At 41.3% G+C, this 26895-nt stretch overlaps 2 protein-coding genes across 2 annotated transcripts in view; both read left to right on the top strand.

The window, feature by feature from the left end:
* Positions 1-26895, top strand: part of nt5e (5'-nucleotidase ecto) — a 55453-nt gene that overhangs the window by 7651 nt on the left and 20907 nt on the right. Inside the window, exon 2 of the mRNA XM_062981077.1 lies at positions 11877-12099. Within this exon, the coding sequence (XP_062837147.1) occupies positions 11877-12099 (223 nt within the window). The remainder of the gene's footprint in view (positions 1-11876; positions 12100-26895) is intronic.
* Positions 209-5829, top strand: LOC134299156 (uncharacterized). Its single transcript, XM_062981080.1, has 2 exons — positions 209-2246; positions 5458-5829. Exons 1-2 carry the CDS (start codon positions 630-632, stop codon positions 5539-5541), a joined length of 1701 nt encoding a protein of 566 aa, XP_062837150.1. The 5' UTR covers positions 209-629; the 3' UTR covers positions 5542-5829.

Here is a 26895-nt window from a genome sequence, read left to right as displayed (position 1 = left end):
AAAACCCCTTTCTGACCAAGTTATGTGGCTGTCTTTGACAGATATGAATATTTTTGTCTATCTGAGACTGAATTTATCTGAATTAAATTATTATTTTTCTAACAGATGTCTATGAAGGCATACCTGATTTATTTAAAATCAACAGGAAATTTAAGTTATGAGGTCTATTTGTGGAAAACTTAACTAACAATGCTTTTACTGCTACTGAAAAGTGTCATGGAACCCAGTTACAGGGCTTTGGTAATTCAGCCCTGTAACTGGGAGTCATAACATAAACAATCCCAGGAGCACCTGGCAGAAGAAGATAGAATATGCCTGGGAACTTGGGGCCGAAAGTATAAACAATTATAATTGGTCTAGTGTGTGAAAATGGTAGTAATGTGATATTGGGGGTGGGACTTGATGATGATATTTACGTGTGGTGTTACGTAGCATAAAAAGTTATAAAAATAGTTGTATGTAAACATTGAGTCATTCCTGACTTTTCCAAAGTCATGTGTTCTTCAATAAAGATTGGATTTGAGAGCAGCCATCTCTGATCTGCGTTCAGACTGATCCTTTGAAGTGAGCAGGACAATTAAGTCAGGAATCCAGTTCTCACCCTCCTGCAAATTTGCAGTGAAGTGATAATGAGCAGGGAAGGAGATCAAAGCCATGACGGAGCAAAGGGGCCTCCGCTGGGAGCTCTGCCGTTGGCAGAAGAGACATTGCAAGCCATAGCTTCCTCTACGGGGTACCCCAAGCCGGACGGCGTAACCCAGAGGATTCCCAGAGGGGGAAGAGGCGTTCCGGCGGCGGCAGAAACCAGTTGGGGATCTGGAGGAAGCATGCCGGAGACCGTGGCCCTGCGGTTATCCATCCTGGAAACTCATTTATCCAGGCTGTCGGATACCGTGGGGAGAATAGTGCCAATATTGGAAGAGAATCTCCAAAAAGAGCACATCCGATATGGCGCCGAGAGAGAGCCAAGCAAAGGAGGCGATTGGAGCCAGAGGGGACAGCGAGCTTCAACGCAGAGTCCCGCGGCAGTAAGGGACGAGGGAGACGAGGAATATTGGCAAGAGCTGGAGTTCCGGGACAGAATGGCGCGCGAAGTGGAGCGCCAGCAAGCTCTGGGAATTCTGAGGCCGCCAACCCCAACAGAGCTCCCAACCCCCCGAATGGGCGTCGGAGTAGAAAGACCACTGGGGCCAGGGATCGGGTCCAGTGGATTAGCTGACGAAGGCGGAGAGGAGCAGGAGATCCAGGAAGAGGAGGAGGATGTGCCGTACGACGGGGAAAGGCGAGATGCGGGGGCTACAGCGAGGCCAGTATGCGGATGGGGGGAAGGGCCGACAGCGGCGGCAGGATTTCGGGAGCCGCGCAGAATGACCACCGGAGTGGGGCGCGGCGTGATCCAAGGAAACCCGATGCAACCCTTCCCCATGCCTCCCAGACAGCATCAACGGGCCGCTGAATGGATGCCAAGAAGGGAAGATCTCAAGCTAGAATACGGAGGGGAATCAGCCGAACTGAACTTTTTTCTAATTAGCATCAGGGGATACATGGAAGACAATGCACACACATTCCCCTCCGAAGCAAGCAGGGTTCGGGCCATCGGCAACACACTGAAGAGAGGAGCGGCCAGCTGGTATGTGCAACTACATGCCAGACAGGACCCATGCCTGAGGTCAGTGCCCCGCTTCCTCGCCGCACTGGAAAACCGGTTCAGAGACCGGCTAGAGCAATTGAGGGCTCGAGACCAGCTGAAAGGAATAAAGCAGAGGGACAAAACGGTACCCGAGTACGCAGAGGAATTCCTCCACCTCGCGGAAAGGGTACCAGAGTGGTCTGAAGTGACCAAAGTGGAATTATTTAAAGAGGGACTACGCCCCGAGATTTTCAGCTGGGCAGCGCACAGAGATGACCCCGAAACGCTCCAGGGATGGATTCAACTAGCGGGGCGCGTTGAATCCACCCTGGCCCAAGTAAAGCGCTTCAGGAGCAGCGGCGGCCAGCAAAGACCGGTGGCGAGAGGTCGAGGAGAAACGAGGAAGCAAGAAAGACCCGGAGGGAGGCCGGGGATTCCCTCCAGAGGAGATGACAACAAACCTAAACCGGGATGCTTTGTATGTGGGAAGACGGGCCATCGAGCAGCAGAATGCTGGGCCCGGAAGGGGGAGCCGCCAAAACCCTCAAAGCCCAAGCCAGCAACCGGGAGGCGTGCGGAGGAGGAGGTGCAAGCCCCAGAATCTCCAGAAAAATTGGTGAGTCGGGACAAACGCATGATAGTAGTACCAATCTGCCTATCGGGGCTAGAGAATCGGGCCACCTGCAAGGCATTTGTGGATTGTGGTTGTTCCAGGAATATTATAACTCCAGAGTTAGCAGAAGCGTTGAAATGCCAGCAGATGGCGCTTGACTCCCCAATTGCGTTTTCGCAGTTAGACGGATCAGTTGCTACTGGGGAAGTATCTACAAAGGAAATACGGGAGGTCCCATGTAAAATAGGCAAATGGGAAGGAAGAATATCCTTTGTGATAGCCCCTATTGCCACATACCACGTAATATTAGGGATACCATGGCTCGAACAGGCAAATCCCGAAGTAGATTGGAGAGGAAAGAGCCTAGCATTTAAAGAACAGCAGACGCAATGGGAGATAAGCAAGATTGCAGAAGAGGAGGACGAGGGAGATGAAGAAGGTGAAATAGACCCACTGCTATTGCCACCTGAATACAGAGACTTTGTGGATGTGTTCAATCAGAAAGAGGCAAGTAAATTACCTCCCAAAAGGAATGTAGAAGTAGAAATTGAAATAACCCCCGGAGCAAACTTACCAAAACCAAAAGTGTATCCCATGTCTGTGCAGGAGAAGGAGGAATTGAGGAAATACATTGATAAAAACCTGGCGCGGGGCTTCATTAAGCCATCCAATTCTCCTCTCGGGGCCCCAGTGTTATTCAGGAGAAAGAAAGACAACTCCCTAAGACTGTGCATTGATTATCGAAATTTAAATGCAATTACTAAGGACAATAAATACCCTATGCCCTTAGTAAAGGATTTAATTACCGTATTGAAAAAAGGGAGCATATTTACTAAACTTGATTTAATTGAAGCGTATCATAAATTAAGAATAAAACCGGAGGATACTTGGAAAACTGCATTTTCCTGCGCATTCGGCCATTTTGAATATAAAATTTTACCTTTCGGATTAAAAAATGGAGGCGGGTGCTTTATGCAGCTTATAAATGAAATACTGCACCCATTGTTGTACAGAGGGGTATTCATATTTCTTGATGATATCTTGATTGTGACTGAAGATAAGGAAAAGCACGTGAAATTGGTCCGGGAAGTTTTGCAGAGACTAAGAGAAGCAAAGCTGTACGCAAAACTGTCCAAATGTGAATTTAATAAAACTCAAATTGACTTTCTGGGGTATCGGATATCTCCAGAAGGGTTAGCTATGGATCCAGCTAAAGTATCAGATGTGAAAGAATGGGGAGTGCCTCAAACAAGGAGGCAATTGCAATCATTTCTGGGGTTTGCAAATTTTTACAGACCCTTCATAAAAGGCTTCGCGCAAATAACCGCACCCCTTACTGAACTTTTAAAAACAAAAGGGAAAGGGGAGACAGCAAAAGTAAAAGCTCCTGGCGCCAGACTAAGTTGGACGCCAGAATGCCAAAAGGCATTCGAAACCCTAAAAGAATGCTTCACAGAAGGACCCATCCTAAAACACCCCGATATCAGGAGCCCTTTCATAATCCATTGCGATGCCTCAGACTGTGCATACGGAGCAGTACTATTGCAAAAAGATCAAAATGGGAACTTAAAACCCTGTGGATATTTGTCCCGGAAGTTCAGCGAAACTGAAAAAAGTTGGCCAATATGGGAAAAAGAGGCATTAGCCATATTAAAAGCCTTAGAATGCTGGCGACACTTCCTCGAAGGAAGCGGAATCCCATTTGAAATTTGGTCTGACCATAAGAACCTCCAGTATTTAAAGTCCCCTCGAAAATTGTCCCCCAAACAGATTAGATGGGCACAATACTTCAGCAGGTTCGATTTCCAATTAAAGTTTTTTCAAGGGAAGCAGAATGTCTTGGCAGATGCTCTTTCACGCATGCCTCAACACGAAGGAATACCCACAGCAAAAGAGGGAACAATATTCTCTGACAAACAATGGGGCTTAGCTGTCAGAACAAGAGCACAAACCCAAAAGGAGAACACTGCTATGGTTGAACTCGACGGAAAAGATAATTGGGGAAACGAGCTGAAACAGTCTTATGAAGGAGACCAGTGGATCGCGTCCAATGCAGAACAGGGGGAGCAGAAGGGGGGATTTTGGTTTGTGAACAAGAAACTGTATATCCCAGCAACATTAAGGATCAAGATTTTGCATCGTTTTCACAACAACCAGAGCGCTGGTCATACAGGAATTACAAAAACAACAAAAGCAATAGCAAAACATTGCTGGTGGCCAGGGATGAGGAAGGACATAAAAAATTATGTTGTTCAATGTGATGATTGTGCCAGAAATAAATCGAGAGGAGGGAAGCCAATGGGATTATTACAAACAGTAGCAGAACCTACCAGACCTTGGGAATGTGTAGCTATGGACTTTGTGGGGGAACTACCGGTTAGCAAAGGACATCGTTATATTTGGACAGTATTGGACCTGTTTTCTAAACAGGCCCACTTTATAGCACTGACGAAACTACCATCAGCCGAGAAACTAGCTGAATTGTACATAAACCACATTTACAAACTGCATGGATGTCCCAGTAGAGTGGTCAGTGACAGAGGAGTACAATTCACAGCAAAATTTTGGGAAAAATTCCTGGAAATGCTAGGAGCAGAAAGGAGTTTAAGTTCTGCTTTTCACCCCATGACAAATGGGGCGGTAGAACGTACTCAGCAGACACTTGGGCAGTTCCTTCGAATGTACTCTAACATGAGACAAAATGGCTGGTCTCGGTGGTTGGCTTTTGCAGAACTAGCTTTTAATTCGACTATACATTCAGCAACAAATAAAACCCCCTTTGAAGTAGTTTACGGGTATGAAATACAGCCTCTGCCCCAGCTGCCAAGATGGACAGAGAATGAGGGAACAGAGGCAGGGAAATGGAAAGCGCAAATGATGGAATGCTGGAGTCAAGTGACTGCATCCTTAAAAGAAGCACATAAAAAGTATAAAGTATTCGCAGACAGAAAGAGGGTGGAAGGTGATAAATTGGAGAAAGGAGATTTAGTGTGGCTAAGTACCCAAAACATCAAACTGGGGCTACCTTCGAAAAAATTGGGCCCTAAATATATTGGACCATTTAGAATACAGGGTGTTATCAACGAGGTGACTTTCCAGTTGGCATTGCCAAAAAGTTTAGGGAAAATACACCCTGTATTCCATCGTAGCTTACTGAAAAAATATATGGGTACTTTGGACAAAATGGACACATAGAATTATTGTTTTGTTTCAGGCTTGTGATGAAAGAAGAACCGAAGAGGAGGACGAAGAAAAGGAGGGCACCATGTCATGGAACCCAGTTACAGGGCTTTGGTAATTCAGCCCTGTAACTGGGAGTCATAACATAAACAATCCCAGGAGCACCTGGCAGAAGAAGATAGAATATGCCTGGGAACTTGGGGCCGAAAGTATAAACAATTATAATTGGTCTAGTGTGTGAAAATGGTAGTAATGTGATATTGGGGGTGGGACTTGATGATGATATTTACGTGTGGTGTTACGTAGCATAAAAAGTTATAAAAATAGTTGTATGTAAACATTGAGTCATTCCTGACTTTTCCAAAGTCATGTGTTCTTCAATAAAGATTGGATTTGAGAGCAGCCATCTCTGATCTGCGTTCAGACTGATCCTTTGAAGTGAGCAGGACATGGGATGAGTTCCAGTTGTGACTCAATCCTCACTTGTCTCTAGCAGGGGAGTTAATTTGGAACAAGACTTTGGGGATGTTCCAGAAAAACAAACAGTAGAGAAACTGACCTCTCAAACAGGGCCCATGGTCAGAAGGTTACAGAGACCTTTAGGGCTTCAGATTTCCTTGTTATCACTATTGAAAATCCGGTTTGACACCAATTAAACTACTGGGCTTTATTGCATCTGCCTATTTGTGTTGTGTAGCATTTGATCTAGTCTATTATAAGTATCTAGGTGCAAGAGAGGTCCAACCATCCTGTGGAACTAAAAAAAGGGTCTCTTGTGGATCTCAGCATCCTGGTTGCAATTTAATTTTAATCTGATAAACAGTAAGTCATTCATTTGACCACATTTGGCACAACTACCAGATACACCTGAATTTAAATACTGGTGAGGGGTGTGTGTGTTAACATTTGGGAGTTGTAGTTTCTGGGATTTATAGTTCACCTAAAATCAAAGAGCATTCTGAACTCCACCACCGATGGGATTGAACCAAACTTGGCACACAGAACTCCCATGACCAACAGGAAATACTGGAAGGGTTTCGGGGGCATTGACCTTGAGTTTCGGAGTTGTGGTTCACCTACATCCAGAGAACACTGTGCGCTCAAGCAATGATGGATCTGGACCAAAACTTGGCACAAATACTCAATATGTCCAAATTTGAATACTGGTGGAATTTGGAAAAAATAGACCTTGACATTTGGGAGTTGTAGAGCCCCTTGAACCCCACTAACAATAGATTTGAACCAAATTTCCTGCACAGAACCCCCAAGACCAACAGAAAATACTGGTCTTTGGCAACCCCTCTGAACACCCCCCCCCCCCCGGGGTCCCAGCCCTCAGGTTAAGAAATACTGCTCAAGGGATTTGCTTTCTTTAGCTAGCTCCATAGAGATGCATCCCTTGCCTGAGTTGGGAAAGCATGGCTAGTGATCCACTCAGGTTCCAGCCAACCAGATTCAAGGATTACTAGAATGAAATAGCCACTGTTGCAACAATATAGAAATATTAGTGCATATGAAAGATAAAGAAGGAAGACTTTTTTTTCTAAAATGGAGGATAATGAAAAAATCATAATCTTTGGATCATATTAAGGGTCATGTCAAGCAATCTTTATGGAATAAATGTTTTAAAAAACTGGGAGAAAACAAAGCGTGCTGTTTGTATTGGAGGGGGATACTAACTGAATAATGGATAAGAAATTAGATATTTCATCTAGACAAAGAGAAGAAATAATGTGGGGCTTAAAATATTTCCCTCTTAATCAGACTAGCATTTTAAAGTGCCTCTTCCCCCCCAGTTTTTAGCGTCTTCTGCCTCCTGTGGAAGACTGGGAAGTGTGGTGTAGGCTGGGGCCCTTGGAATTCTCAGCGAGAGAGGTCCTTTCCTTCCCAAACGACACTTCCCAGAATTCTGCAGGAGGTAGAAGGTGCTAAGGATATGTGTGGGAGGCTGCCTGCTTTAAAACGCTAGTGTGATGAAGCCCTTGACCTTTACATAGACATAATTTATCATACCTATTATCTTGCCTAATGAGCCTTCTTGGTTAATTATAAACTTCTTATAACACTCATCTATATATGTTTCTGAACACTCAGCACTCATGTGTAGGATGTAATCCCGGGGCTCACTCGCGTCTTACCATTTTTATGATGCCAAGCCACCTACATGGTAGCTATTTCCTTTGGAAGAATACCTTTGAAATGCCCACTATATTTACTGCAGAAGGTGGTAGACAAATATTTGAGCATTCCACAGTAAGCTGACATGCATAAGAAAAATCAGTGTTCTTGAAGAAAATTCTTTTTTTTCCTCCCACATTTTTGAGGTACAGAAGAGTTAGTACTAGTAGTGGGCTTGTCTCATTCTGTGATGTGCCTTTCTGGGAACATTTTTTAGGGTATTCATATCTTTCATCTGCACTGCTGAGTTCAAAAATCTAGTACATACACTTCTGGGTACTTTGGAAACAAAGTATTTGTCAAAATGAGATCTTTTGATCTGAACTGGAGGTAGAATCTGGAAGCATCTCCTTCAATAGAGGATTATCCTCCTGTAGTCAAAACATTGGCTGGCATAACAATAGGATTCAAGGATGGTTTGTCATGTCAATTTTCTTCCTCTAGGTAGCTTAAGAAGGAGCCCCGGTGGCAAAGTGGGTTAAAGCACTGAGCTGCTGAACTTGCAGACCGAAAGGTCCCAGGTTCAAACCCCGGGAGCGGTGTGAGTGGCCACTGTTAGCTCCAGCTTCTGCCTACCTAGCAGTTCAAAAACATGCCAATGTGAGTAGATCAGTAGGTACCACTCTGGCAGGAAGGTAACGGCTCTCCATGCAGTCATGCTGGCCACATGACTTTGGAGGTGTCTACGGACAATGCCGGCTCTTCGGCTTAGAAATGGAGACGAGCACCAACCCCCAGAGTCAGACATGACTGGAATTAACAGGGGAAACCTTTCCCTTTTTTTAGGTAGCTTAAGACAGGGTTAGGATGTTATGTGTGATCTACACAAGCCAAACCCATCCTTGCTTGGAACCAATGTTTTTGGATCTTCGACTGATAAATAGCCAAGCATCATTGGTCACTCCATCAGCTACCATCAGACATTATTGACCGAGAAGGCCAATTTACCACAAAATTTTAAAAAGTTGCCTTATAGTGAATTTGTCCATCTAGTGCATTGCTTTTGGAAATTACTTGCACTGCCCTTTCAGTGTTTGAGGCAGGCATTTGACCAGTCATAGCTGGAGATGACAATGATTGTACCTGAGACCTGCTTGGAGTACACATCTACAGCATATATTTGAATAGCAACACCGAGTAATTTATAGGAAAGATGGACTAACTACATATCAATCTCCTGCAGAATTATGAAATCACTACGTTTTTTCGGCATAAAGTCATATGGTACCCTAATCTTATTTTGGTGAAGTCAAATATAGTTCCAGCTCAGCAGGTCCTAAAATCGTCAGTCAGTGACTCCATGTGTCTTGGGTCAATTGCATGTTTTTTTTAAAAAAACTTCATCTGGAAATAACCCTAGTTAAGGATTGTAAGGACCATCGAGAGACAAGGCTGATTATTCCAATCCATACTTTAAATGCCCAGCTGTAAAAGTGTAGTGTGTGATTGTGAAAGACTTCTGTTTTCAGTTATAGGAGCAAATTTAAAACAGGCTTTGTCCCATGACTTTATTCCCAGAAGTAGGAACAATCCTGGAATGTGCACGAGCCAGTTTCTTGATCATTTATTGCTGAAAATGGATCAATTGTCTTAGATGATGCTTCTAAAGTATTCAGATGTTATCTACTTCTATTAGGGGCATATAGCATACGTTTCATCTTCAGCTCTGAAGCTTTGGGCATAATTATGCTGTATCCAGCTTCTAATCAAGATCTGGCTCAGTTTAGTGATCTTTTAATTTATTTTAAGCCCATGAAATGGTATATATTTAAATCTCATTGTTTACAAATCCAGGCTGCAGAATAATGGTAGTATAGTTCAGCCTGAACTGTAAACGGGGAGTTAGGATTGAGAACAAACATCAGATTGCTAACCGCCATGTTTCTTACCCAATTTGGCTGTGCAGTGCAGATCTGAGTCAGGGAAAGTTCAATATTCACTTCATGTCAGTGCAGTTTCTACTACCATTGGAGCAATATGGAACATACATCAGTTCTTGTGTTGTTGTTGTTTATTCATTAAGTTGCTTCCGGCTCTTCGTGACCTCATGGACCAGACCACACCAGAGTTTCCTGTTGGCCATTACCACCCCCAGCTCCTTCAAGATCAAGCCAGTCCATCCATCTTGCCCTTGGTTGGCCCCTCTTCCTTTTTCCTTCCATTTCCCCCAACATCATTCTCTTCTCCAAGCTTTCCTGTCTTCTCATGATGTGGCCAAAGTACTTCATCTTTGCCTCTAATGTCCTTCCCTCCAGTGAGCAGTCAGACATTATTTCCTGGAGTATGGACTAGTTAGATCTTCTTGCGGTCCAAAGCACTCTCAGAATTTTCCTCCAACACCACAGTTTAAAAGTGTTTATCTTCCTTCGCTCAGCCTTCCTTATGGTCCAGCTCTCGCATCCATAGGTTACTATGGGGAATACCATTGCTTTGACTATGCGGACCTTCGTTGCCAGTGTGATGTCTCTACTCTTCACTATTTTATCGAGGTTGGTCATTGCTCTCCTCCCAAGAAGGAAACGTCTTCTGATTTCCTGGCTGCAGTCTGCATCTGCAGTAATCTTCACACCTAGAAATATAAAGTCTGTCACTGCACGTTTTATCCCTCTATTTGCCAGTTATCAATCAGTCTGGTTGCCATAATCTTGGGGGTTTTGATGTTTAACTGAAACCCAGCTTTTGCACTTTCTTCTTTCACCTTGGTGACAAGGCTCCTCAGCTCCTCCTCGCTTTCAGCCATCAGAGTGGTATCATCTGCATATCTGAGATTGTTAATGTTTCTTCCAGCAATTCTAACTCCAGCCTTGGATTCATCAAGCACCACACGTCACATGATGTGTTATGCATACAAGTTGAATAGGTAGGGTGAAAGTATACAGTCCTGCCGTACTCCTTTCCCAGTCTTGAACCAGTCTGTTTTTCCATGGTCTGTCCTTACTGTTGCTACTTGGTTGTTATACAGATTTCTCAGGAGACAGACAAGGTGACTTGGTATCCCCATACCAAGTTCTTGTAAACCAGGCTTATTTTGACTATTCCACCCACCTGCCCAGATGCTGATCATCCTCATACAGCATAGTCAGTGGTCAAGGACACTGGCACTTGTAATGCCACAACATCTGACGTCCCATCGGTGGGCAACACTGGTAAATTGATGTGTTTGCTTGGCTTAAGCAGAAACATGTGATGCCCTCAGGAGCAGGAGTGGTGTATGTGACTGCCATGCCAACGGACCATGCAAAACATGTGTATTGTGCGCTGAGTCTTGCAACTTGGAAAAAAAAGACTGCTTGAAACTGCTGCATGCCTTTGTTACTTATTTGCGAATCTTTGCCAATGTCCCAAAGTACAAAGAAAGAAAGTTATACATTTGCCTGGGAAAAGGAGCTGGAAGCTGATTTAAAACATAGGGTCTCCAAAGTATATTATTTTGCTGAATAGGGTAATGAATTATAGCTATATATGGGTAGTCTAATACTGATATTTTCTAATAATAAAAATATCTTTATATATATGCCTTTTCTTCCACAATGGGGACCCAAAGCAGCTTCCAACGTATTAAAAACACAATACAAAGTTAAACAATAGTCAAATGTATGAATATAAAACATAAGCCACTACCAATATTTTTACAAGAAAAACAAAACATTGTTTTTCTTTTAAAAATATTGGTAGTGGCTTATGACTACTTTTTGTTGGTGTCATCCACAATGCCATTGATCTTTCTCAAATAGACATACTGTCCAGTTTATGTGGCTTATTGGTGTTAGATATAAACATGGAAAACGGTGGTGCAATAAACAAATGAGATTTTAGATGTCTCTGTTCTGCTCTTCTTGAAAGCAATTCCTTGCAGGTTGATAAAGAGCTGTTGAAATAGCATGTTACAGTTCTAGTTAGACTATACATAATTTGATTGAATTAGACTGTCGGAAAGCCTAGATATCAGCCTCAAAAATAGATAAATAGCCACCATCTGAGAAAATTGTTATGGAGTTCAGAAAACCCCAAATTATGTAATTAAATGAATAAAATTGTTTATTGTCTCTAACTGCAAAAACTACCCAATGTAGAAACTAGAAACTCTAGTTTTCACATAAAACTGAAGACAGAATGGGATAGAAATAGCCAACACATGAAGTACCTGAGCAGAAATGTGAAAATGTGTAGTTTAAATGTTGACATGCTGCTTCTATGAAAGACCTGACTAGATCATATGTGGATTTTTTTTCATAACTGATCATTGATTTTTTTTCTTATTTGTTTGTGGTGTAGACATTGGGGAATCATGAATTTGATAACGGCGTAGAAGGATTACTGGATCCACTGCTCAAAAATGTTAAGTTTCCTGTTGTAAGTGCAAACATTAAAGCAAGCAGACGATTAGCGAGCAACATCACAGGCTATTTTAGTCCTTATACAATTTTAAATGTTGGCACAGAAAAAGTGGGGATTGTTGGATATACCACAAAGGAAACACCTGTTCTTTCAGATCCAGGTATGCATTCTTTTTATACTTCCATTAATTGTGTGTATATGTGTTTGTTTAACATTGAACCAGTGATTCTCTTCATATTTTATTTCTGTACAAATCAAGTGCAGTAGCTGTCACCATCTTTGCACAAGGTATTGCTGATACACGGCTACGGATTCATTTATATAGTGCATTACTCAGCGTAACAGATAACCATTGGCACCAGTTATGTTCTAGATATTGTCCAAGAAACGAACAATATTTCCAGTCCGGGGTTTGGAAACTATGTTACATGGATAGGACATGGAATGTGAATGGAGGATTCACAGCATCCTGGGAACAGGATGTGGGCTGACAGTAGAGGATCAAGTATGGTAAGGAAAAACTAGGTTTGAAACTGATAGAAAAACAAAAAGACTAGAATGAGGTTTTGAAATGTGAAAAACAAGAAGGGACATTTTAATACATATGGTAGACTTGTGAAAAGGCAAGATAACACCCCTAAAACTCCCAAATCTGGGTACAAATACAAAAGTCAATACAGAAAATTTTGAAGATTAATATACAATTAAAAAACAGAACTATTTCTTTGAGGCTGATGGATAAATATTTAGAAAACAGTCAGGAGAATATATTTTTAAACATGAATACAACAGCCAGATTATTGTATGCTGGAAAAAATAAAATTCTACCTTCTAGGGAAGAATGGCTTTGAAAAGTGAGTGATGCAGCAGAAATAGGCAAACTGTCTATTTTGGTTAGAAAAAATCACCAGTACCTTTTCCTGGAATGATAGAAAAAATGAAGATGAATTGATGACTGTAGATTTTGAATATTAGTAAAGAGCGTAATACTCGGTGATAAAGAGAAGGGTTGAATGGTAGGATACACTCATGTATTTATTTATTTATTTATTTCTCACATTTATATCCCGCCCTTCTCACCCGAAGGGACTCAGGGCGGCTTACAACAGTGGCAACAATTAGATGCCCATACAAACCAATACAAAACAACACATAAAACAGTTAAAACTATTAAAATACATTATGAATTAAAAATATACATTTCAAACATCAAATCAGATCCGTTCTTCCTCATGCTTTGTCCATAGTTCAGTCCGTGTCATTTTCACCATTTATTGATTAAAAGCCTGGACACACAGCCATGTTTTTAGGGCTTTTCTGAAGCCCAACAGGGTTGGAATTTGACGCATCTCTCTTGGGAGGGTGTTCCACAGCCGGGGAGCCACCACCAAGAAGGCCCTGTCATACATATAACCACAGAAAAGATTGTTGGAACTTATGTTTATGTTGCTTAATAATGTATCTTGTAGTGTGCTTGTTTTTTCTTCTTCCTTGTTTTCATATATATATATATATATATATATATATATATATATACAGTAGAGTCTCACTTATCCAACATAAACGGGCAGGCAGAACGTTGGATAAGCGAATATGTTGGATAATAAGGAGGAATTAAGGAAAAGCCTATTACACATCAAATTAGGTTATGATTTTACAAATTAAGCACCAAAACATCATGTTTAACAACAAATTTGACAGAAAAAGTAGTTCAATACGCAGTAATGCTATTGTGATGCCTCATGGGCCTTGTAGTCCTGTTCCTAGTGCTATCGTGGCAGATGAAGATGAAAACATGGGGTTTTCGCCGGTTCAACAAGAACCGGAGTCCTTTCACCTGCCGGATGTTGATGTTTGTCCTCAAGAATTCAGTAAAACAGACCTTGGGCATTCCTCGCCTCCGTTTCCCAGGAGGGAATCTTACTCTAGAGACAGAGGAGTCAGAGAAGCAAATCGCAGGAGTTTACGGATCGCTGCCAAACAACAGGCTAAGGAGTCTTGCATCTGGACAGAGTTGGGTTTCGCTTCTCGTTCTCTAGGGAAAGAGATTGTTGGCGGGAAAACGGGACCCAATATAGGTGTTTGACGTGGGAGATTCTTTGCGGAGTCAACAGAGCTGCTTCAGGAGTGAGATTGTGTGTGGACTTCGTAACCCCAGTTCCTTGCTTCCCGGATCAAGAATTCAAGTACTGCCTTGCTTTGCTGTTATCCACGGACCTTGTTCCAAGATTCACTGTTTGCCTTGTTTCTAGTCACGGACCTTGTCAAAGAACCAAGTCTATTTCCAGCCTTGTTGTCAAGCTTCCTTGGACTTCTAAGACTCTGACATTTCCCCACACTATTGGTTGGCAATAGTGTGTGTTTCGGTATTGGATAAAGAACTTTGAACTCTAATATCATTTATTGGACAATACATTTTTGGACTATATTTGACCACATTTGAAAGGTCTGCTTCTGAACTATATTCTTCACTTGATTTTATTGCTTTTATATATTTCCTTAATAAAGATATTAGATAGAGATTGGCCTCCATGTATGGTTCTTGGTGCCCAGCTGCCAGGGGTCTGACAGCTATATAGTAATTACTGTATTTACGAATTTAGCACCAAAATATCACGATGTATTGAAAACATTGACTACAAAAATGCGTTGGATAATCCAGAACGTTGGATAAGCGAGTGTTGGATAAGTGAGACTCTACTGTATATATATATATATGTCTTATAATCTTATTTGTATTAATTTTTTGTTATTTCTTTGCTCTTATATGAGTGTTCAGTGTATTCTAATGTATGTAAAGTTAATAAAAAATAATAATGCTTCACCAGAATGAGGGAAGAATTGTCCCAGAAAACACAGAGGAACATACTGTTTTAAGGGAAAGTTTCAACATGCCTGGAGTTAGGCCCCTATTATGAATTTCTCTTTTGTTCTGTACTATTAACACACATATATACCAAGCAGCTAAAATATTCAATTCCCCACTACCTGTGGGAAAAGCATATCCGAGGCTTTGTGGATCTTCTGTAATAGTGTAGATCGGGTCCTGGGAAAGTAGCAAGCAAAACTGGGACCTGGTTATATTCATTGGCTCAATGGTAGGTGTGTGAACTGGTAGGTACCTATAACTGATTCAAAAAGCATAGACTCTAGACCAGTGGTTCTCAACCTGGGGTCCCCAGATGTTTTTGGCCTACAACTCCTAAAAATCCCAGCCAGTTTACCAGCTGTTAGGATTTCTGGGAGTTGAAGGCCAAAAACATTTGGGGACCCCAGGTTGAGAACCACTGCTCTAGACTAACACTGTGATTCAGATCTAAAAAAAAACCAGAGGAATTAGTGACCCTCCCCTCTGAAATGCAATTATTTTTCTCCCTACATTGCAAAATCTCTTTGGATCAAACCCGTAGTATTCGTATGATCTACAAGACCTCCCCTGTAACAACTGTGCCATATATGCTATTGAATTTCAGTTCTTTCTTACTATTAAATCACAATGTTTTGATAGATGTGGAATCAGAGATAACAATCATTGAAATACATGAGCAAGAGATGTGAGTGTGTGTCTTCAAGCTGGCTGTTGACTTTTAGTGATCTTGTGAATTTTGTACAAAAGATAGTTTTGCCAGTTCAGTCCTCTGAAACAGAGCCTACAGCAACTGTTATTTGTTGGTTGTCTTCTATCCAAGTGCTAATTAAGACTGGCCCTGTTTAGCATCCGCGATCAGACAAGATTTGAAGCCTTAGGGTATTAGGCTTTCCAAGCAAGATACGCAGATCAAAATGATGAGAAAGTCCCAGTTCCATAACTATTGAGACTTTGACATGAGCTAGAATAATTCCATGGGTACATCTGAACTTAGAATTAATGCCATTAGACACCACCATGACTCAATGCTATGGCATCCCGGGACCTGTAGCTTTTGAGGCAACAACACTCTTTGGCAGAGAAGGCTAAAAACCTGGTAAAACTACAATTCAGTGATTCCATAGCACTGAGCCATGGTACTTAATGTGCTGTCAAACTGCATTAATTCTTCAGTCTAGATGCCTCATCTGAGGTTCCCCCACATTTTGAAACATGTTACAAGGCAAGTTCTCTGCCCAAGATCTGAGGCTTTTGTCATCTGTCTGCTTTCCTTCACTGAAGAGAACATGAGGTCATCTTGGCAAAGCAATGAGGAAAAAAATATTTGCATGATCTACAAAGGTACATCAGTTCATTGCCTATGACTATACAAATGGAAAGCATCAGGCTGGGGATTCTAGTCAAAAGCTAAAAGGAAATGACATTATTATGGAATCAAAAACAAAAGACTTTTGGCTCTACAAGCTTCCAGATGGTCTGCTGGAAAACTGGGAAGCTTTAGCATCATGGATTTCTGGGAAACCTTTTGTGCATTATTGTTTAATGATGTGGAAGCCTGGGATCAAAGGGCTCATCCAAACAGGCCCCAAAAAGCGCAAAATCTCTCTTTGAACTGCCATATAATCCAATTCAATGGGGATTTTATACAGCTGTATGGAAGGGGCCTTAAACCTGCTCTGAAGTGGGTTTAATATATGTCTGGAAGTCCCCAATGGTTTAGCTATCCCAATACATTATGCAATTCCCTGGCTAAATTAGTCTTAATGGAGAGTTTGAGACAGCCCATCTTGTTTAAATGCATTTGCTTCATTCAAGACCGGTCAAAATTGAGTGTGTGGTTAATTACCATCAAACATCTATTACAGAAAATATGGAAAATTCCCATTATCTCACTCTCACTGTCCTTATTGTACTATGCTGTGCCTGTGACAGCACCAAATTCCCTCCCTAAATTTCAAATTTGAGGTGAAAACAATACTCTTTCAAAGCAGTTCCTTGGTAGTTATGCTCTTGTTTTGACTCATGTACTAAGCCAACCCTTTCTCTGAGTTTAGAGAAGTATGGGACAGACACGGAAATAAATATAGCTACCCCATATTGCATTTAGTATGGCATAGATAACAGACTACTGGTTGATGAGATAATTGGAAACATAAGGTTCGCAGTTTTGGTGTTGTGAATCCCAGCTCTTTTAAAACTGCAGATAGGCAGTTAGAATACAGTTGGCACGCCAAATTTTGGGGTTTAGCGTTTTCTAGTTTGATTATTTGCAGATTTGATTTTTATGGTCTCTAGCTCCTCCAGTGCAATGCTAGGGTCAACATCAACTTCTGCTATGGCATGCATATTTAGATATACAAAAGGCCAAACCAACAGGCATATTTAATGATCATTGCATACGAAGACCAATTCTAAACACCTGGAACAGATACAAAAAAAGAATATATACAAAGACACCAGAGTGGATGTCCCCACATGAGGCACACTACAAAAGGGAGAACATCTTACAAGGGAAATGGATAACTTACAGGGAATTGGTCCATACCAATTTGGAAAACTCAGAAATGAAATCCCTAGAAGAACTGAACCAATCAGGCCTTAAATGTAATTGGCTTTTATATAGACAACTGCGTGAGAAATTTAAAGAACAACTTAAAACCTCGGGTTTCCAGACTGCAAAAACATGGTTTGATGTGGCGATGTTCCAGAAACCAAAAAGACTTATATCTTATATATACAAAAACCTACTGACTTGGCACACAGAAGAGGAAGTAGTAAAGGACTCAGTGGTTAGATGGGCTCAAAACATCAGCCAAGAGATAAAAATGGCCCAATGGGGAAAAAAACATGGAATAGAAGAATGAAGTACACAGCATATGAAAACCTAAAAGAAAACATTTACAAAATGCACTTGCGGTGGTATCTCCCTCCAGAGAGATTAGCGAAGATGTACAATTACACCGATCAATGCTGGAAATGTGGGAAAGAAAAGGCACATTTTACCACCTGTGGTGGTCATGCAACAAAGTAAACAGCTATTGGAAACAGATTCATGTACATCTAGAAAAGATATTAAAATCAAATTTTAAAATGACACCACAAATGTACCTTTTGAATATGCCCGAAGAATTGGAAAGGAAATATGGAAGAATTTTGTTTTACGTGACAGTGACAGCTCAGATAGTATACGCTAGACATTGGAAAACCTCAGAGGTACCTCCCTTAGCAGAACTGGAACAGAGTTATAGAGTTGCTGATGATGGACAAAATAACAATGCACTTAAGAGGAGAACCTTTAGAGAACTTTGTTAATGAATGGCAACCAATGATCCAACATTTCAATGTAAAATTAATCTAAAAATGTACATAGTGGAAGCTAATAGACTGAAGGCAGGGAGGAAACGGATATAAATTTGGAACTTATAATATTTTATATGTACTATTCAAATAGAAGACTGTGACCCCTTATTGAAAATATATTGTCTGAGAAATGATTATGAAAGACTAATAGATGAAAGTATTGCACTGTATGCAACAAACACTTGCAATGTATGTATATTTGAATGAATGAAAATAAATAAACATTATATATATATATACTAGCTGTGCCCGGCCACGCATTGCTGTGGCTTAGTCTGGTGGTGTTGGTCAGTCTACATTAGGTTGTATTTATGCTGTGACCTCCACCCTTCTTTATAGTCACATTAGTAGTAGTATTTGAAGTCTGTTACCTTCTTCAATTTTTGTGTTGATTGATAATTGCTTGAGATACTTGTTGTCTTTTGTTTGTTGTTAATCGTGATGTCTGATTCTGCTGAGTGTGGTTTAGATCTTATTGTGGTACAATAGTGTTTTTTTTTGCCTGTGCAGGTGTTTATTATTGTTGTTGTTATAGTGGTCATGAAGGCTGGATAAGTTAGATGGTACTGTATTGTTTTTTGGAGGCCCAGTGTAGCACTGACTGGCCTCTCAGCCTCAGTGCCTGGCTGCTTCTTGCCTGTGATGGTGTAGATTCTTATTGTTGTTGCTGTCATAGTTATTATTGTAATTGTTTTTTTGGAGGCCAAGTGTGAATGTAGGGATTGGGGAGGTGGATGAGCACTGAATGGCCTTGTAGACTCAGTGCATGGCTGATTCTTGCCTGTGTAGGTGTTTATTATTAGTGGGTGAGTGGATGGATAGATGAGTGGATGGATAGATAGAGTGGGTGCTCTCCTTGTTTCCTTTATTCCTATGCTGTTCCCTTTCTCTGCTCCAATCCTGAGCTCGCTGATAAGAACACACTGGTCAGAAAGGAGGGTAAATATAACCGGATCAATGGTCTTTCTCACCCTTTTGCTCTTGGCCTTCCGGGCAGAGAGAGAGGGCTCTTGTACTTGACGTTCCTTCGCTTCCCTTCCCTCGCTCCTTCCTTCGTTCTATCCGTCCCAGCCTTTCCTGCCTGCGGAAACATGGAACTGGGTCAATGGGTTGGATGGCGGGGAAAGGGAGAAGGAAGAGGCCTCTAATTGAAATGCATGGACTCCATGCCATGGGGTGCTGGGATTTGTAGTTTGCATCCAGTCCAACCCCTTTCTTTCTTTTTGTCATGGAGGAAGAACCCACCCAAACTTCTCAGACAGATGGCCATCCGGTTTAGTTGTGTTGTTATAGTCACAATGTGTTGTTGTGAGTTTTTTGGGTCCAGATTGTGGTTTTGTGGTGTGGTTGTGTTCTTACAACTGGGAGGCAAGGCTTTTGTGTTGTGTTGTCAAATTTTGTATTTCTGGGGCGTTTAGTTGTGTTGTTATAGTCACGATGCATTGTTGTGAATTTTGTGGGTCCAGATTGTGGTTTTGTGGTTTGATTGTGTTGTTACAACTGGGAGGCAAGGCTTTTGCGTTGTGTTGTTAAGTTTTGTATTTCTGAGGCGTTTAGTTGTGTGCCAAGTTTCGTATTTCTGGGGCGTTTAGTTGTGGTGTTATAGTCACGATGCATTGTTGTGAGTTTTATGGGTCTGGAGTGTGGTTTTGTGGTGTGGTTGTGTTGTTACAACCGGGAGGGAAGGCTTTTGCATTGTGTCGCCAAGTTTCGTATTTCTGGGGTGTTTAGTTGTGTTGTTATAGTCACGATGCGTTGTTGTGAGTTTTGTGGGTCCAGTGTGGTTTTGTGGTGTGATTGTGTTGTTACAACCGGGAGGCAAGGCTTTTGCGTTGTGTTGCCAAGTTTCGTATTTCTGGGGCATTTAGTTGTGTTGTTATAGTCATGATGCGTTGTTGTGAATTTTGTGGGTCTGGATTGTGGTTTTGTGGTGTGATTGTGTTGTTACAACTGGGAGGCAAGGCTTTTGCGTTGTTTTGTCAAATTTTGTATTTCTGGGGCGTTTAGTTGTGTTGTTATAGTCACGATGCGTTGTTGTGAGTTTTGTAGGTCCGGATTGTGGTTTTGTGGTGTGGTTGTGTTGTTACAACCGGGAGGAAAGGCTTTTGCATTGTGTTGTCAAGTTTTGTATTTCTGGGGCATTTAGTTGTGTGCCAAGTTTCGTATTTCTGGGACGTTTAGTTGTGTTGTTATAGTCACGATGCGTTGTTGTGAGTTTTGTGGGTCCAGTGTGGTTTTGTGGTGTGATTGTGTTGTTACAACCGGGAGGCAAGGCTTTTGCGTTGTGTTGCCAAGTTTTGTATTTCTAGTGCGTTTAGTTGTGTTGTTATAGTCATGATGTGTTGTTGTGATTGTTGTGCGTCCAGATTGTGGTTTTGTGGTGTGGTTGTGTTGTTGTAACCGGGAGGCAAGGCTTTTGCATTGTGTTGCCAAGTTTCGTATTTCTGGGATGTTTAGTTTTGTTGTTATAGTCACTGCGCCCGCAACTTTATCCTTTTATATATATAGACTAGCTGTGCCCGGCCACGCGTTGCTGTGGCAAAATATGGTGGTATGGGAAATAAAGTATTGAGGAACTGGTGGTAGTTAAGGTAAAGGGTAAACGTTTTCCCCTGACATTAAGTCCAGTTATGTCTGACTCAGAGTGTTGGTGCTCATCTCCATTTCTAAGCCGAAGAGCCGGTGTTGTCCGTAGACTCCTCCAAGGTCATGTGGGATGACTGCATAGAGCGGCGTTACCTTCCCGCCAGAGCAGTACCTATTGATGCACTCACATTTGCATGTTTTTGAACTTCTGGGTTGGCAGAAGCTGGGGCTAACAGTGGGGGCTCTCTCCGCTCCCCCAATTCAAACCTGCAGCCTTTCGGTCCAGAAGTTCAGCAGCTCAGCGCTTTAACACGCTGCGCCATCAGGGGATATTATTTCCTAAAGGTTGTGAATATACAATATTTCTGATTGGTTTTTTTTTTGTCTGTTGGAGGCAAGTATGAATGCTGCAATTAGGAAAAATGATTAGGATGTAATGGCCTTGCAGCTTTAAAGCCTGGCTGCTTCCTCCCTGAGTGAATATTTTGTTCGGAGGTGTTAGCTGGCCCTGATTCTTTCCTGTCTGGAATTCCCTTGTTTTCAGAGTGGTGTTGTTTGCAATATTTTATGTGCATCTACTGTCTGTGGCCCTGAGAAAACAGAGGATGTGCCAGACTTTGATGATGGGAATACTTTGTTGGGATGTGTTAGCTGGCCCTGATTGTTTCCTGTGTGGAATTCCCCTGTTTATTTACTGTCCTGGTTTTAGAGATTATATTGTTCTGCATTATTCTATCCCAGTAATTATTTCATATTAAAGTAGAATCTCACTTATCCAACATTCACTTATATAATGTTCTGGATTATCCAACGCAGTCTGCCTTTTCATAATCAATGTTTTTGTAGTCAGTGTTTTAAATTCATTGTGATATTGTAGTGGTAAATTTGTAAATACAGTACAGTAGAGTCTCACTTATCCAACATAAACAGGCTGGCAGAATATTGGATAAGCGAATAATGTTGGATAATAAGGAGGCATTAAGGATAAGCCTATTAAACATCAAATTAGGTTATGATTTTACAAATGAAGCACCAAAATATCATCTTAGACAACAAATTTGGCAGAAAAAGTAGTTCAATACACAGTAATGCTATGTAGTAATTACTGTATTTATGAATTTAGCACCAAAATATCACAATATAATGAAAACATTGACTACAAAAATGCATTGGATAATCCAGAACATTGGATAAGCGAGTGTTGGATAAGTCAGACACTACTGTAATTACTACATAGCATTACTGCGCATGGAACTACTTTTTCTGTCAAATTTGTTGTATAATATGATGTTTTGGTGCTTAATTTGTAAAACGATTACCTAATTTGATGTTTAATCGGCTTTTCCTAAATCCCTTCTTATTATCCAACATATTCGCTTATCCTGTCGGCCTGTTTATGTTGGATAAGTGAGACTCTACTGTATATTGATAATCTTCTATTATCTGCTTAGAACTGGATTATATGAGGCCCCTTCTTCACAGCTGGACAAAATGCACACTGAAGTGGATTATATGGCAGTGTGGAGTCAAGATAATCCAGTGCAAAGCAGATAATGTAAGATTATAAATGGGTTATAGAGCTGTGTAGAAGGGCCTTGAGTCTACACTGCCATATAATCCAGTTAAAATCAGATAATCTGTGGAAGAAGTCTAAGTGAGGCCTACATCTGCCTGTCCCCTAACTGAAGCCTGGCTGTCCCTTGGTTGCTAGGCAACCAAGTGGGCAGAGATTAGCCCGCTAAACTGGCAGCAATTGGATAAAAAAAATTATTGCTCTCCCTCTAATTAGGACTTTATTTTTCTTTTCTTTTTGTTGTATCAACCTGGAGGCATGGATGATGGGTTGTGTTGTCAAATTTCGAGGTTGCGGGGCCTGTACTTTTGTTGTTTTGTCCACTGCCCTGATGCCATCACTCTTTTATATATATAGACTAGCTGTGCCCGGCCACGCGTTGCTGTGGCGAAGTATGGTGTTATGGGAAATAAAGTATTGAGGAATTGGTGGTAGTTAAGGTCAAGGGTAAAGGTTTTCCCCAGACATTAAGTCCAGTCGTGTCTGACTCTGGAGGTTGGTGCTCATCTCCATTTTTAAGCCGAAGAGCCGGCGTTGTCCGTAGACTCCTCCAAGATCATGTGGGATGACTACATGGAGCGGCGTTACCTTCCCGCCGGAGCAGTACCTATTGATGCACTCACATTTGCATGTTTTCGAACCTCTGGGTTGGCAGAAGCTGGGGCTAACAGTGGGGGCTCTCTCTGCTCCCCCAATTCAAACCTGTGGCCTTTCGGTCCAGAAGTTCAGCAGCTCAGCGCTTTAACACGCTGCGCCATCAGGGGATATTATTTCCTATAGGTTGTGAATATACAATATTTCTGATTGGGTTTTTTTTGTTTGTTGGAGGCAAGTATGAATGCTGCAATTAGGAAAAATGATTAGGATGTAATGGCCTTGCAGCTTTAAAGTCTGGCTGTTTCCTCCCTGAGTGAATTTTTTGTTGGGAGGTGTTAGCTGGCCCTGATTGTTTCCTGTCTGGAATTCCCTTGTTTTCAGAGTGGTGTTGTTTGCAATATTTTATGTGCTTCTACTGTCTGTGGCCCTGAGAAAATAGAGGATTTTCCAGACTTTGATGATGGGAATACTTTGTTGGGAGGTGTTAGCTGGCCCTGATTGTTTCCTGTCTGGAATTCCCTTGTTTTCAGAGTGGTGTTGTTTGCGATATTTTATGTGCTTCTACTGTCTGTGGCCCTGAGAAAACAGGATTTGCCAGACTTTGATGATGGGAATACTTTGTTGGAAGGTGTTAGCTGGCCCCGATTGTTTCCTGTGTGGAATTCCCCTGTTTATTTACTGTCCTGGTTTTAGAGATTATATTGTTCTGCATTATTCTATCCCAGTAATTATTTCATATTAAAGAAGAATCTCACTTATCCAACATTCGCTTATACAATGTTCTGGATTATCCAATGCAGTCTGCCTTTTCATAATCAATGTTTTTGTAGTCAGTGTTTTAAATTCATTGTGATATTTTAGTGGTAAATTTGTAAATACAGTACAGTAGAGTCTCACTTATCCAACATAAACGGGCCGGCAGAACGTTGGATAAGCGAGTATGTTGGATAATGAGGAATTAAGGATAACCCTATTAAACATCAAATTAAGTTATGATTTTACAAATTAAGCACCAAAACATCATGTTAGACAACAAATTTGTCAGAAAAAGTAGTTCAGTACACAGTAATGCTATATAGTAATTACTGTATTTATGAATTTAGCACCAAAATATCACGATATATTGAAAGCATTGACTACAAAAATGCGTTGGATAATCCAGAATGTTGGATAAGCGAGTGTTGGATAAGTGAGACTCTACTGTAAATAATACATAGCATTACTGCGCATGGAACTACTTTTTCTGTCAAATTTGTTGTATAATGTGATGTTTTGGTGCTTAATTTGTATAACGATTACCTAATTTGATGTTTAATTGGCTTTTCCTGAATCCCTTCTTATTATCCAACATATTCACTTATCCTGCCGGCCTGTTTATGTTGGATAAGTGAGACTCTACTGTATATTGATAATCTTAAATTATCTGCTTAGAACTGGATTATATGAGGCCCCTTCTTCACAGCTGTATAAAATGCACACTGAAGTGGATTATATGGCAGTGTGGAGTCAAGATAATCCAGTGCAAAGCAGATAATATAAGATTCTAAATGGGTTATATAGCTGTGTGGAAGGGCCTTGAGTCTACACTGCCATATAATCCAGTGCAAATTAGATAATCTGTGGAAGAAGTCTAAGTGAGGCCTAAATCTGCCTGTCCCCTAACTGAAACCTGGCTGTCCCTTGGCTGGTTGCTAGGCAACCAAATGGGCAGAGGTTAGCCCTCTAAACTGGCAGCAATTGGATAAAAAAAAAATATTGCTCTCCCTCTAATTAGGACTTTATTTTTCTTTTCTTTTTGTTGTATCAACCTTGAGGCATGGATGTTGGGTTGTGTTGTCAAATTTTGAGGTTGGGGGGCCTGTACTTTTGTTGTTTTGTGAATTGCCGTGATGCCATCACTCTTTTATATATATAGATATATAATGGAATGAAGGGAAGCAAAAAATGTGGGAAAAAAGTGTGTGTGTGTGTAACAATGTAATAAACACCATTATGGATTATAATTAATGGTGGTTTGCTTCTAAAAATCATTCTAGAAATACAAAAATAGTCCATAACTATTTGTTGGATAGCAGAGGAAGGTTTATAAGCAGGAAAGACTAATATTACATGAAGAAGCACAATATTTTCACATAAATAGCTGCATTAAGCCTCATTCTGGGGGAAATTGGGATATTAATTAATGCAGTTATTAATTAGCATTATATATACAATTACAAATATACAGAATGAATCTTTATACCACGTTGATCAGTTATGGTTCATATTTAAAAACTGCCCACCTTAGCATTCCAATCTCCTGTAATGAAAATAATGTCTCTTTTTGGTGTATTAACTAGGCTTGAGCAAATTTTTCGTTAGTTCGTTAAATTCGTTTAAAATTCGTTTCATAATTACTTTTGAATTGATATTGAACCATCTGCTCACTGCCTTACAAATATTACGAATTTGAATAATAAAAGTACCTTTTTTTCGTTTGTTTCTGATGTCTTCGGATGTAGCTGTAGCCCCTCTGAGAGGAGAAGCCATGTTGGCATGCCTCTCAGCCAATCAGAGCGGAAGAGGGAGGGAGGGAGAGGCATGGCCATCGATCTAGCATTTTAAAAATGCCATTGAGACGCCCCCCCCCCCCCCCGCGGGGACCACACCGGCTCAGTAGAAGCCTTCCGCGAAGCAGGGAGGGAGCGAAGAGAAGAGAGAAGAGACATGCCTGCCTGCGCTTGGCCTTCTCCTCGCCCTGCCTCGCCCTGCCTTGGAGCCGCCGTTTGGTTTTGCTTCTTCAGCCAGGCTTAAAGGGGAATACCAAAACCAGGCTTGCCTTCCTAAACGGAATCCTTAGAGCCAGAGGATATCCCTTTAAGAGATATCTCCACTGAGGAGATCTCCCGGAAAGGATTCTGGCACCAGCTCAATTGCAACAGATTCAGTGCCATGTAATCATGTGAGCTGTAGTTTTACAAAGTCCCTAGCCTTCCCTGCAGAAGAGAGCCAGTACCATGCCAAACTACAACTCCCAGTTTTCTGTCAAATTGTTTTGGATTTCAACTCCTACAATTCCTAACTCCAGACATGGGCAAAGTTTGCCCTTGCCTGGTATAGAAGCATTCTATTCTTCCAACAGTATTAAGTGATAAAATCTTGGGCATTTTTTTCCTTTAATGCTGAAAGTTCATAGGTTGTTCAGCAACAGCCTACTGGCTGGGTTGCTATGAGTTTTCCGGGCTCTATGGCCATGTGCTAGAAGCATTCTCTCCTGACGTTTCACCCACATCTGTGGCAGACATACTCAGAGGTTTTGACGTCTGTGCGAAGCTAGGCAAGTGGGGTTTATATCTGTGGAAGGTCCAGGGTGGGAGAAAGAACTCTTGTCTGTGGGAGGCAAGTGTGAATGTTGCAATTGGTCACCTTGATTAGCATTGAATAGCCTTGCAGCTTCAAAGCCTGGCTGCTTCCTACCTGGGGGAATCCTTTGTTGGGAGGTATTAGCTGGCCCTGATTGTTTCCTGTCTAGAATTCCCATTTTCTGGGTGTTGTTCTTTTACTGTCCTGATTTTAGCTTTTCTGTAGCTAAAAATGCATATAAAATTGATTCTATAGGGAGGATAAATGATTGGATTTCAACTCCTACAGCTTAGCTTTCTCTGCCAATAATGGTACCATACCAAACTAAAGCTCCCAAGATTCTGTAGCAGTGAGCCATCTTGGATATTGTAAGGGATTTATTATTATTATTATTATTATTATTATTATTATTATTATTATTATTAGACCTTGCTCCCAGGAAGGTGCCTTCGCTGTGGCTCCCAACTTATCTATCTACCTTTCCACATATTCTCCACATTGTGTGTATGTGTATATTATATATACATGAGCCCCGATGGCGAAGTGTGTTAAAGCACTGAGCTGCTGAACTTGCAGACCGAAAGGTCCCAGGTTCAAATCCCGGGAGCAGAGTGAGTGCCCGCTGTTAG

This window comes from Anolis carolinensis, chromosome 1, assembly GCF_035594765.1.
Source record: "Anolis carolinensis isolate JA03-04 chromosome 1, rAnoCar3.1.pri, whole genome shotgun sequence".
Lineage (NCBI taxonomy): Eukaryota > Metazoa > Chordata > Lepidosauria > Squamata > Dactyloidae > Anolis > Anolis carolinensis.
This window is presented reverse-complemented; position numbering and strand designations above follow the sequence as displayed.